Source organism: Aquarana catesbeiana, linkage group LG01 (genome assembly GCF_042186555.1).
Source record: "Aquarana catesbeiana isolate 2022-GZ linkage group LG01, ASM4218655v1, whole genome shotgun sequence".
Taxonomy (NCBI): Eukaryota; Metazoa; Chordata; class Amphibia; order Anura; family Ranidae; genus Aquarana; species Aquarana catesbeiana.
Window position 1 is genome coordinate 172,072,244 of NC_133324.1, and position 13,683 is coordinate 172,085,926.

The 13,683-nt window shown below is 43.0% G+C and overlaps 1 protein-coding gene across 2 annotated transcripts in view; it reads right to left on the reverse strand.

Moving 5' to 3' along the window:
- The window catches only part of CHD1 (chromodomain helicase DNA binding protein 1), a 159,700-nt gene that overhangs the window by 20,133 nt on the left and 125,884 nt on the right, over positions 1–13,683 (reverse strand). For both annotated transcript variants that reach the window (XM_073624566.1, XM_073624565.1), the window contains 2 exons: positions 8,314–8,451; positions 3,312–3,490 (listed from right to left, as the gene is read on the reverse strand). In XM_073624566.1, the coding sequence (XP_073480667.1) occupies positions 3,312–3,490; positions 8,314–8,451 (317 nt within the window). The remainder of the gene's footprint in view (positions 1–3,311; positions 3,491–8,313; positions 8,452–13,683) is intronic.

The following is a 13,683-nucleotide window of genomic DNA, read 5'->3' on the forward strand; positions in this document are numbered from 1 at the left end:
AATGCCAGTTAGCAACCCTCACATGTCCCACAGCTTGTGTCCTTGTGTTGCAGGCTGCTTGTTTTCTCCTCGCCAGCCAAGGAGAGACTGTCACAGCTGTGTTGTATTTATTTTTAGCCTGCCGTGTGTCCTCGTGGACGTTCACGGCATCGCGCTTAGGCCCCTTCCCCTCAGAGAAAAAATTCTGCCCCCTTTTACTGTTAAAACGTTCCCGATTTCGGGTGCACCAACCCAACACGAGAGGGGGGGTATGGGGAGCAGGGACCCATCCAGCAGCAGGCACAAACAACAATGAAATCAGCCACAGTAAAAACAATTAGCGGTATTCGCGCGACCCCCGCGGCGCGGTAATGTAAGGGGGGTACATCGCTGCTGTCCCCCTAACCCTCTGGTCCCATCAGGGAGAAGAAAACACTTTTGCAGCTTTCTCATACCTTGCAGAGTCTCCCTCTGCAAGCTGCTGCAACACGGACTGAGCTTACAGTGAAGACAACAGAGAAAGGTATGTGCATAGACTCCCTCTAGTGGAGATTTAAGGCACATCATCATTTTTTCCTAAAGGAAGAAATACATAGATATTTTTAATACCCAAGTTTCTTCCCTTACTTTAACCTCGCCGCAGGATTTGCTGAACAAACAATCCAACCTTCACCCATCCTGGTGGGCTGCGTAACAAACCTTCAGGGACTGGGTCCCTAAAACAGGGTTCCAACTGCCCTGGACCTGTAAAAGCACCGCATCAGGAAGTTTAGGTAATGTAGCAAGACCTAAGCCCTGGATTCCTGGGATCCAGCCCTACAAAGAGGCGTTACAGGCAAAACCTTGTGCTACAGATACAAGGCCCCAGATACCATCCTTTAAGGCCTCAATGGCACTTTGGATGGATCTGGTCTATGGAGGCTATTTAAATCCAACATGGATCCCTCCTGGAGCTCCTCAGAGCACATCTTTACTCATGACCAACACCTTTAGACACTGGCGAAAAAACTGATGTGCTCCTGGAAGGAGGAGGGGTTATACAGGGAGTAAACTTCCTTCATTGGGTTTACCAGTGTCAACACCTGAAGGTAGCCTATAACCCATTAAGTAATTACTTAAGGCTCGGTGTCCCATGATGTACGATCATGGCCATACACGATACGAAAAATCGGCTGAAATTTGGTCATTTGGCCAGTTTGTTTTTCGGCCAGTTAATAGGCACAAAAACAATAATCGCTGGGACGTTTTTGAGCCGAAAAAACAAAGGACAAGTTTGGAAATTTTCTGCCAAACGAACGATAAATTGAAAGGTTGTGTTTCACGTCCGAACTGTTTGTACTAGTTATATGTTAAAAACCAAAAAATTGATTCATGTCCACTGAACAATTTATCGGTCATTATATGGTGGCACTATCGTTTGCTCTCAATTTTTCGTATGGTGTATGGCCAGCATAAAAAAACCTCAAAAACTGATGAGCATGGAAGAAAAACTGATGAGCACTGATGAATACTTCATTCGTTTTGACGTGACTTAACTAATGCCTCATGTGTGAAAGAGCCAAAAGAGAAGTTCCAGTGATCCTTATGCTGGCAATACACTATACAAAAAATCCGCCAAACCCATTTTCGGAAAATAAACATTCGGCCGAGAGCGCAAACGATAAGGCCATCATGTAATGACCGATAAATCGTTCAGTGGACATAAATGATTGCATTTTTTTGTTAGTTTTTTAATATATACCTAGTGCAAACAGTTCGGACGGGAAACACATTAAGCTTTCAAATTATCGTTCGTTTCCAAACTTGTCCTTCATTTTTTCAGCTCAAAAAAGTCCCGATTATCGATTTTGTGCCCATTAACTGGCCAAAAAACAATCTAAATGACCGAATTTCGGACGATTTTTCGTATAGTGTATGGCCAGCATAAAGCAAACAAACTAGTAGTTTTGGAAGAGGTCAGAAATGTCATCCATACACTTCATCACTAAAAGCACCAATGGGAGCGTTTACCTCCCCTACCCTCATCTTACACAACATTAGACGTTAAAGCAGTAGCAAACACCGCTTGGTGACTTGTACCTACAAGTAAGCTTATACTAAAGCTTGCCTGTAGGTACAAGGTATATCTTCTAAATATGCACCGTTTAGGAGATATTCACTATTTCTGCAGCTGGTGATGTTATCGGCGCATGAGCAACGAATAGCGTCCATGCCTGTGTGGGAGTGACATCATTGCGGCTCAGCCATTCAACCAGCCGGAGCCCGTGAACCTGGAAGGAATATTTGTCTTTACTACTGCTTTAAGTGTGTGGTTATCATGTGGTTATCAAATGCTTAGAGTTAATTGGTATTGTTTAAAAGGTATGGTAACTTTTATCTATACATATAGAGATAAACTCACTTATTAAAGCTAAAAATTTTAAGTTAAAATTTTTTTTCCCCTATAGCTACAGTCATCACCACTTACCTGTAATGTCCAACGTCGTGTAGGCGGCTGCTTTGTGGAGATATTCTCTCTGCAGTGTGCCCAGTCCTCTTCCTGGCACTTAACTTCTGACACAGCAAGGGTTAATAGCCGTTAGGCTAAAGTGCATTCAAGACTAGTGTTTAGCCTTTAGTCTGAACCCAATTAAAACGATCCTGCCAGGATGCTGTCACAATCATAAGTAACAGCGGCATTCCTTGCCTCCTACAGCCACACATATACAAGCCCCTAGTATACATAACAGCCTTGGGGAATGCCTCAGCCCCTTAAAGATATCTGATTTATTTAAGTTTTCGATCTATAGGCTTTACAAAATGTCCCTACAGGTTAAGTCATGTTAGGACAACTGATGGCAGCTTAACTATATAGTTTCAATGACATCTACCATCTAAACCAGGGGTCTCCATACTTTATAAACCAAGGGCCACTTTACTGTCCTTGAAAATTTAGGGGGCCGAACTGTGGCCAGTGGGAGAAGAAAGTGTCCTGACATCAGTGGATTTGAACAATGCCCCATATTGGTATCAGTGGGAGGAATAGTGCCCTATCTTTGGGATCAGTGGGAGAGAGAGCGCCATCATTTGTGTCAGTGAGAGGAATAGTGTCTCATCAATGGTATCAATTTGAGGAATAGTGCCCCATCAATGGTGTCAGTGGGAAGAATAGTGACCCATTGTTGGTGTCAGTGGCAGAAACTATGTCCCACTGTTGCTGACGGTGGGGGGAAATGTCACAAGGGACAGAAAAAAAAAAGCAAAGGGCAGCATCCGGCCGCCGGGCCGCAGTTTGGAGACCACTGATTCGAACAAACATATTTGACAAATATAAAGATATAGATAGTACTTACTTCCTCCACTGTTTAATTAGTTCAGGGTTTGCATATTCTTTTAAGCACTCTGTAATGTGATCCCCAATTCTGATGAGGCACTGCCTGGTGTGCTCCAGCTGTTCTCTCTCAGAGAGTCCTTTTTCAGGTCGATCCAGTTGTTTCAATGCTGCCTTAACCGGCCTCATCCTCTCCTTACACTTTAAATGATAATATATAAAATGTTAGCAAGATCTATTTGTGAACATAGCTCAATTACCTTTCTCCTTTTCCTCTCCAATAACGTGCAAAAAAAACACTACTCTTACATTTTTACCTGACAAACACCATGGTGTGGGTAGACAGGGATTGCGACTGCCTGTGCTGACCTGAGAAGCCAATTAGTAGCGCTTCCTGCTGCACTGGAACCAGAGTCAGAAGAAGCCCAAAGCTTTTCATTTCTACAAAGTAGGTGTTATTGTGTCATTTTTTGAGTAACCTTAAAGAATCATTTTTGCTACATGGGTGTTGGAGAGGAATGGGAGGTTGTAAAGTCTTCAAGACAGGATACAACACATACCTGTACCTATGTACACAGGTAAACTATATACTCAAGGAATATCCCAATGTTACAAATACAATAATGTTAAAATGCGCTTAATCTATACAAGAGCTGCCAGCTTGCCCACTTCACTTTAAAATGAACAGATCAGATAAAGAACATACAGAATGCATTCTTAACTACAGGAACCACTATGGAGAGGGTCCACTTTTTTCTGAATATCATTTTCAATGATAGCCCTCAGCAGAGTTACACATGATCACTTCAGGATAGCGATTATTAGGATAATGATTAACTGATTAGTACGATTAATAAATTATCCTGAAGTGTGTGTGTGCGCAACTGCCTTAAATCTTAGAACCGATATTCAAAAAAAAAAAAAAAAAATTCAGAATTTATATTCCTCATGATGGGTCCTCTAGCTAGGTTTAAAAAAAAAAAATTCAGAATTTATATTCCTCATGATGGGTCCTCTAGCTAGGTTTAACAGCACTGCCATTCTGTATATTTTATAACCCAATTTTGTTAGCACCCATCCTTTCATAGGTAAGGCAAGCCTACAATTAAAACAAACTGCAAGCAGCTTTTTATTGCAGATGAGACATGCCTTTGTCTCTTTTGCAATAAGACACACTTACCCCCCTGCTTGTAGCATTCTATTGAATGTACGTTGGCCTGCGCATTTGTGTGCATTCTGGGCACACTAACTGTGCCAAATGACTGATTCCCATGCGCATGCATGGGATAACCTCATTCCCCGCTATCCAATCAAGTAGCCAAAAACCTGACACCCTGAAGAAGCCTTGGGAGACGATAGCAGCAGCCAAGGAGGGATGTAACAGTCACATTGCTGGAAGGTGGAGGTAAGCATGCAAATACAGATATCTGACTTTAGCTATGCATTTCTGTTCTAGATCTGTGCCTCAAACCTCTTACTGCACCTATTTGTTCAGTGTACTAGCCAAACAACTAGCATTTTCAGAAAGCGATTGGCAATGACAGAACTCTAGTGTCTCTCTGCAAAGAATTACTTAAAGTGGATGTAAACCCGATTCATGAAATTTAAGCTGGGCACATATCTGCAGTGCTTTCTTATCTCTCTTCAAAGCACTATGTCCCATAGCCATCTCTTCTGTTATCAGCCTAACTTTTGACAAGTTCTACATCACATATGATAAAAGCAGCCAGAGTTTTGTGTTGGGGAGGATGCTATAAGACCCCTTTAACACTGGGGCAGTGGGTCTGTTAGTTTTAGTGGTGCATTACTGATGTTTAAGCAGTGCTTTTCGGCCGCTAGCAGGGCGCTTTTAACCTTCAAGAAGGGGTCAAAAGCATTCATTTCAATGGGCAGGGGCGGTGTAGGAGCGCTGTATACAGTGCTCCTACACCACCCCAAAGATGCTGCTTGCAGGACTTTTCCCACCCCACAAGCACACAGCCCCGAGTGCTTTCACACTGGGAAGACATGAGAGGCAGTTTTCAGGCACTTTACAGGCGCTATTTTTAGCGCTTAAACTCTGGAAAACTGCCTCAGTGTGAAAGGGGTCTTCACAGATTAGCACAGAGCTGAACCATTCATTGAACAGACCTGAAAGTCTCTACCTATGAGAGGGGGTGTGTGCCTTTCCTCCAATCAGCTATCTTGGCTATATGCCCAGGCTTCACTGCAGTGTTAACTAAAAAGAGAAAATCTTCTAACAGGATGTGCACATTCTAAACAGTATATAAAAGATAAAGACAGATATTTAAAACTTATGTAGGGAGATTTGGTTTATCTCTGTGTATCATCTGAGGCTGTTCACTTCACTGGGTATATGTGAGGGTTTACAGCCACTTTAATGAATGGGGGAAAAAAAACCTGGACCTTTGGTTAACCTGTAAAACCCTTTTCTTGGAAGATCACAGGACACGATATCTTTATATCCATTATGATAGGGTTATGCTGCCACTTTTAAGTGACTGGACCTGTGTCCTGCAATGTACTCCAAGAAAAAATTTTTACAGATAAACCAAAAATCCCATTTTCCTTGTCGTACTCCAATATGATAGGCTTGTCCCACAGCACTGAAAAGGAGGGAAAAGTAACAGCAACAAGCCAACATGCCCCAAAAAATAAAACCAGAAAGGGTTAGAAGCTCATGCAGCAGCCTGCAACATCCACCAACCAAAGGTCGTGTCTGCAGAGGCCAAATATCCACCTAGTAAAAGTATGAGCTGAAGACAATATAAAAAATTGTCTGTGCGCAGTGTGTAAAAAAACAATAAAGAGAAACCCCCAAGATGTGAAAAATCTCAGTCTGAAAGACAGCTGCACTCTATCTCACATAATATAGAACAAAGAAAAAAGGGGGCATAAATTGCATTACATACCGTAAATACTCGTGTATAAGCCGAGTTTTTTAGCACATTTTTTATGCTGAAAAAGCCTCCCTCGGCTTATACTCGAGTGAGGCAGAAGGGCCCGGCTGTCTGGCGGGGATGGGAGAAGGCAGGGGCGGGTGCAGGAGAACTCAGTGGCTTTTGGGATGTGTGTGAGTTTTTACCGAGCTGACATCGGACTCTGCCCCCTCCGGTAAATTCCTGCATGTGCACCCCTCGTGTGTCCTGCACAAGAGCTGGGAGTGGGACAAGGAACACCACCTAACGAGTAAGGGCTGTTCTACAAGGGGGAGTTGTGTGTGTGTCTGCGTGCATGTGTACGTGTGTGCATCTGTGTACATGTGCGTGCGTGCCTGTGATATTTATCAGTAGGTGCTGCATTTTCCACCCTAGGCTTATACTCGAGTCAATAAGTTTTCCCAGTTTTTTGTGGTAAAATTAGGCACTTCGGCTTATATTTGAGTATATACGGTAATTCATAGACCAATAAAATGCATGGATTAGTGAATCAATAGGAAAGGCAATGAGGCAATAGGAAAAATATGTGATAAGGGGCTCAGCTCTTGTGCTTCAAGTGATCACACAAAGGTGCTCCACCAAAAAGATAATATTGCCTATTACCAGACACTAAGACCTCTTTAAAGGTCTGGCTGCACCTTAGTGAGAAAAACTTGGATGGATAGATAAACAAAGTGCAGCTCCGCTTCGGCTTAGGATCTCATAGCATGACATGCAGCTGTGCACAATCTCACTTAGATGCTCCTCAGACTGCCAAGAGAACCAGTTTCAGGGGTGACGTCATCATGCCCACCTGATATGAGTAAAGTAGAGTAGATTACTTTATTAAACTTGGTTTTTGGATACTGCACAATGAGCGTTCCTCTCCCTCTCTACATGTGACTGATCTCACTTGTGGCTGCAAGTAGATCTGGTTGTCTCTTGGTGGACCGAGGAGCATCCAAAGCAGATCTGCACAGCTTCCTGTGATGATGGGAGAACCTGAGCGGAGCATTGCCAGACTTTTTAAAGAGGTCTTACTGTCTGGTAAGAGGCGATATCATCTCTTTGGTGGAGAACCTTTGTGGGATCACTTGAAGCACAGGGGTTTCTATGAGGCGCACGAGTGGAGCACTTTATTTTGAACTGAAGACCAAGTAGCATCCTTACAAACTTGAGCTACCGAAGCACCAATGTACCTGGTAAATGTGCCATCACTGAGAACAGTGAAACTTTTGCTTTCAGACTGTAAGCTTGGGAAGTAAACCAAGAGATCCAACAAGAAACTGCATTTGGAAGCTGTGTGACCCTTTTGTGCACTTCCAGGAAGCAAAAAGAGGGAGTCAGGCTGACTAATTGTAGTAATTGCCTTCAGGTAGACTTTGACCGAAATAAGGCAATGGGATATCCTGGTTAAAATGGAAGAAAGCCACCTTAAGCAAAAAGGTCACCTGAGGCCACAAGACCACCTGGTCAAGATGGATCACCAGGAATGGTTCCTTACAGGTAAGAGCAGCCAACTCAAACTCTGCGAGCTGAAGTAATGGCAACCGAAAAAATAATCTTCTGTGTCAGGAAGACTAAGGGATTATCCTGGATGGGTTCAAAAGCCAGGCCGTGGTCATCAGAATCACCAGAATGCTTCCCACCCGAATGCTGCAAAGCAGATGGGGAAGAAGCTGTAACAGCAGAAAGGCATAAATCAGGGAGAACCAATCCCCATGGCCTCACCAGACCATCCACCATGAACACACAGGGGTCCTTGGTTCTGGATATGAATCTGTACAGCTTTACATTGAAAAACTCTGTTGAAGGTGGGGAATTCTGGATGTGGATCATCCTGGCATCCAATTCAAACACCTCTGGGTGAAGTGCCCACTCCCCCAGTGCTGACAGCTGAGAAAATCCATCCCTCAATTCCAGGGTGTTGATGGACAACAACCTATCCTGTGGTGGCCAAGTTAAACCCATAATTCTCTCTTAAAATTTGAAATCTGAGATGTCTGCTAATGCCTCTCTCCCCCCAAGAGCACACAGAAAATGAAACCAAATTCAGAAATGGTAAGGGTATATTACAAAGATAAAAAAAAAAAAAAAACAACTTACAACGCTGAAAGTCTTCTGATCAAGCTCCTCTGCCTCTTCGGAAATTGGGACAGGCTCACTACTGGCAGTTATGTGAACAGGGGTTTCAGCAGAAATGTTTTTCTTCTGTTTCTCCTTCTCAGGCTTCACATCATTCACCTACATAATAAATTTACTTTTAATGGTTGGAAAACAGAGGATTTGTTTAGATCCTGTAATTTCTACTCTCTGTATTTTTTTGCAACACACATGAAGGGTGTACATTTTAGGAACAATGTTAGAAACAATATATGAAAATATATATATTTTTACTACACATATATACTTACCTTTTCCATATGACTCTTGGCAGGTCAAGCAGGGTCCCCTTCAGTCAACTCCTAGGTGGTCTTTGATGTTGCAAAGAACAGCGCTCACGGCAGCGCTGCTCTCTGCTTTACTGTATGCTAGCAGAGCATTGTGGTTTCTTTGGAGCTGACTCACAGAATGTTCTTGGAGATATCGAATGCCAGAAATATTATTGCAGGGGAGAGTGCCAGAAAGGAGGCGAGTCTTTTAGCCAAAGCTCTTCTTTTAAGCAATATTACCCAAGAAGCTTCTGGTTTAAATAAGGAGGTGAGAAAATAGCTCAGCAGAAAAAGTGGAAAACTTACACTGCTAGATACGAACACCGAATGTAATCAAATGAGGTTCACACTACTATTACATATTTCTTTCCAGTCACTGAAAATCTAAATTTAATCTTGACACAGATCCTAGCTTTATAGTAAGGGTCAAAATGCCAACATTTTGTCACGCTTTTTGATTTAATCTGAATGTCAGCATTAAAGTGATCTTAAACCCTCAGTTTTTTAAGCACTTTCTTGCAGCTGAGGTAATCACTTGAGTATGCGTTTTCTCTATATTTTACTTGTCTATGCTTCTGCTTAAAGTGGTTGCAAACTAGGCTGAAGGTTTTTTACCTTCATGCATTCTATGCATGAAGGTAAAAAACCCTCAGTGTGCAGCTCCCCCCTCATACTTGCCTAAGCCTGATCTCGATCCGGCGATTCGCATGAGACCCGAGGTACTCCCGAGTCTCTCCCTCCTGATTGGTTGAGATGCAGCAGCAGGAGCCATTGGCTTCCACTGCTGTCAATCAGGAGGGAGAGACCCGGCAGTACAGTGAGGCGGAAGCGTGGCTCTGTGTCTTATGGACGCAGAGAGCCACTCTGGAGCGAGCACGCATGAGTGCCCCCACAGCAAGCAGCATGCTATGGGGGCACACGGTTAGGGGAAGGGGCCCAGATCACCAGCAGGGGACCCAAGAAGAGGAGGCTTGGGACTACTCTGTGCAAAACCACTGCACAGAGCAGACAAGTATAGCAAGTTATTAAAAAAAAAATAAATAAAAAAAAAAGTGTTTCCTTTACAATCACTTGAAGCTGGAGCCATGACTGCTGCCCAAGGTTTTCTATCTTAGGGTGGCTTCCTTCTTTTGCAGCACAGTATGGCACCATCCTTGCATGCAGGGAATACAGCTACATCTCCTTACAATGTGTGCATCAATATAAACATCCCTACACTGTGTGCATCAATAGAAACAAACAGCCTCTGTAGCCCAGGATGGCAGGGCACTGTCCTGGGCTCCTTCCACATCCAAGCTAACAGACTGACTGGAGACTGCACTGTCTACTACTGTGTTAAAGCTTTCCTGTGAAGATCAGAAGTACAGCGAAGTAGCAGAGAGCAGGAGGCAGCACCTTTAAAAGTTGTTAACTACCAGTCTTGGGATAGGAAATTAAACAAATCCTTTACTGGCAAATATTATATTGTGCACAATGTGTTAAGGTAAAAAAATGCTGAGGGTTTAACACTACTTTAACTCCTAGAGTGAACAGGAACCTTGGAAAGAAAGAAAACAGCGTGTGTTTCACATACTGTATTGGTTTAATAGGAGCTCTAGGAGAGCCAAACACCTGATGCCAACACCCCCCTTTCTTACTCCTCTTTTCCTCGGTCATATGTGCTATGCTATTCCTTCCAACAGCAAAACCTATTACAAAGAAATCTTAGTGATGAAGAGCATTTACTAGAGAAGAGCATTTCCCTATAGCCGGGGTCGATAACGCTGGTTACCTGTTGACCGTTTGTAGGTGACAGGTAGATCGCTGCATTTCATGTGTTAATGGCACCATTTTGTTGTTGTTTGGCCTGTGGGTCATCCTAAAGGGGAATCTGCTCCAATTTCTGTGTGTGTGTAGCCATGCGGTCTACTTTGCACTTAATTTACTAACTGAGTTTTTGTACTTTTAGCGGTGTGTGCTTTTTTTTTTTTTAAAATGTTTGGGAGTTTCTCAGAGGGCAATTCATTGTTTCAGGAAAGATTAAGCTAGCGCCCCCCCCCCGAATATAGGAAGCTCTTTGCAGATATGCAACGGGAAGTTGGTGGGAGAAGCTCGGGGTCCTTTAACTCGTGTATGGAAGATGACAAAATCATTTTGATTTTTAAATGTAATTAAGTTTTATGCGGTTTTGCGTAGAGAGTAAACAGGCATCCATGTTTTTGTTGTAATATCTAGGTACAGATAGAAGCCATAATATTGTTTTGAATAGTGGAGTATTTATGGTGCTTTGTAGTTTGTCTGACAACACATTTATAGGGCTGCCGATAATCGGTTGGAGAGCATGTAAATGTGAGTAGTACGCTAGCATACCGGGAGGCCGTGTAAGTTAAACAGAAACGCCGGGTGCCAGTACTGTAAAAATAAGTCACTAGGCAGTACTGCTCCGAACGTTAGCGCGAGGGTGCCCTGGCCGCCGGGACAGTTATAAGCGATTCGAATCGCCATTGGTAATGTTGACCGTCCATGCGGAGAAAAAAAATGAGTCTCCACACCAGTCAGACAGCTGCATAGTACATGAGGTCTGGGTTTGGGGCTCTGGACATGAGACCCCTTAAAGTTTGGCATATATGGTCTGAGGGTACAAGGTGTATTCCTTTGGAAGGTACCTTTGATGTCTGAAGGTACGAGACCCCAGAATAAAAATACCTTGGAAGTAGTTCAGCTGTGGCTCCAGAAATCTGATGAGTAAGTTGATGGCTGTGTAATACACGTTTATGTGGTTAAAAATTATCATGCCTGTTTTTGGACTTTGTGTGGCTGGTCTATACAAGATTCTGAGATGCTCTCGTGTTTCTCTCATTGTATTTTTTTCTATTACTAAAAGAGGGAAAGTAGCATTCCATCTGGTTTTGTTTTTTCATTTTTGTTTTGGGAACTATGAAATATCTCCCCCACATTTGTATCTAAATGTTTGTCTCATGTTTTAGTCTTCTCATTGTTTGTATGTGGTAACAAGAATACGTTTGAACCGCGACAGCCCTCTTACGTGTCGCGGGTGTTGTATTTTAGTAAGGATGTGAAAGTAAGGGTTACAGAGGGTTTGGTTATTGTCGGTTTTGAGGAATGTCAGTAACAATTTACCAATGTACACGAATGTTGTATTGTTTACCATTCTTTGCAGGTTAAAATAGGAAGGATACAGTAATAACTTGTTTATAAGTATCTTTTCAGGTCCAAGGGGTTTCTGAAAGTGTATGTAAATAGAAAGCAGGTGTATATAAGGTGGTAAAAGTATCATAGGCTATTTCACGGTTTCATCGTTTTTTTCTGCACCATTCTAAACCCTGCCTGGCTTCCTCCAGTTTGTAGAGGAGGAAAAAAAAAAGGGGGTGGTGGTTGATAGTGGTGAGAATGACAAATTTTCAAACCAATGATGCCAACCACTCTAATTCTAGCCAAGTTTGTGACCTGGTAGGAATGACAAGTTCTGCAACTTTTTTCCTTTGATGGAATTTGAATTGACAGTCTGGTGAAGGACGCTCCCATAGGAACCTTTTTTTCAATAGTTCCAGGTATTACACCACAGATGGTAAATTGCAGTGACCACAGTCATTAAGTTCCCACATGTCTGGGTTATTGCCATATGAGGTTTGTTTGGAGGTCAACCAAAACCAGAGTTGTACTTTCCTCAGCAGCTGTCAACATTCTCAGCTGATGGGGTAGGTGCAGTCACTGTAACATGAACTTCCAAAGGTCCAACACAGGGTTCATGAGCCCCTCCTGGACCCTGACACGATAACCAGTTTACATTCTTTCTAACCAGGTAACTGGGTCGTTGTAAAGAAGCTTGAGGGGCGAGACCAGGCCAGCCACTGCAAGAAGCTACTCAACTACACAAAAGGATGAGGAGTATTTTTGTTTATTTATATTTTTAAAGTGTATTTTCCAACTAGCTAAGAAAGCGAACAGGACACATGGTGGGGTCTACTCAGTCTCCACCGAGCTCTAGTGCCCCAGCAATGATGGCGGTATATGCAATATGTGATGTTCATATTGGTGTGAGGATGACCTAGAGTATGCTGTCCAGTTCTGGGCACCAGTCCTCAGGAAGGATGTACTGGAAATGGAGTACAAAGAAGGGTAACAAAACTAATAAAGGGACTGGAGGATATTAGTTATGAGGAAAGGTTGCAAGCACTGAACTTATTCTCTCTGGAGAAGAGACGCTTGAGAGGGGATAGGATTTCAATTTACAAATACTGTACTGGTGACCTCACAATAGGGATAAAAAAATTTCGCGGAAGGGAGGAGTTTAACAAGATTCGTGGCCACTCATTAAAATTAGAAGAAAAGAGGTTTAACCTTAAACTACGTAGAGGGTTCGGCAAGGATGTGGAATTCCCTTCCACAGGTGGTGGTCTCAGCTGGGAGCATCGATAGTTTCAAGAAAGTATTAGATAAGCACCTGAACGACCACAACATATAGGGATATACAAACTGACATATAATCAAACACATAGGTTGGACTTGATGGACTTTGTGTCTTTTTTCAACCTCACCTACTAAGTAGCTATGTAATAAAAACTGACAAGCGTTGGAATACCTCTCCACTCTATCCAAATAAACAAAAAAAAAAAAAAAAAAAAAAAGAAGTTTTGTCTTTAGTTATACTTTAAAATAGTTGTAAACGCTTTTGTGAGACTTCTACCTATAGGTAAACCTAGAATAAGGCTTACCTATAGGTAGTGGAAATATCTCCTAAACGTGTGCCGTTTAGGAGGTATTTCACTTGTAGTGCACCGATGTCATCAACGGCGCATGTGCTGTGAAGAAATGGACCTCCGTGCCGTTTCTTCCACAGCCTGTGCCATGACTGACGGCTCCCGCGCGCATGTGCGGGAGTGACTTCACAGGGCTCCGGCCAGTCACAGAGCCGGAGTCCACAGCCCCGGAAGGAAGAGGGGCGAAGATGTACACGGCCTGCACAGGGGACAGTGCGGGCTTCGTTTGCAGGTGTCACATAATGGGCTAGTATGCGATGCATACTAGCCCATTATGCTTCTAA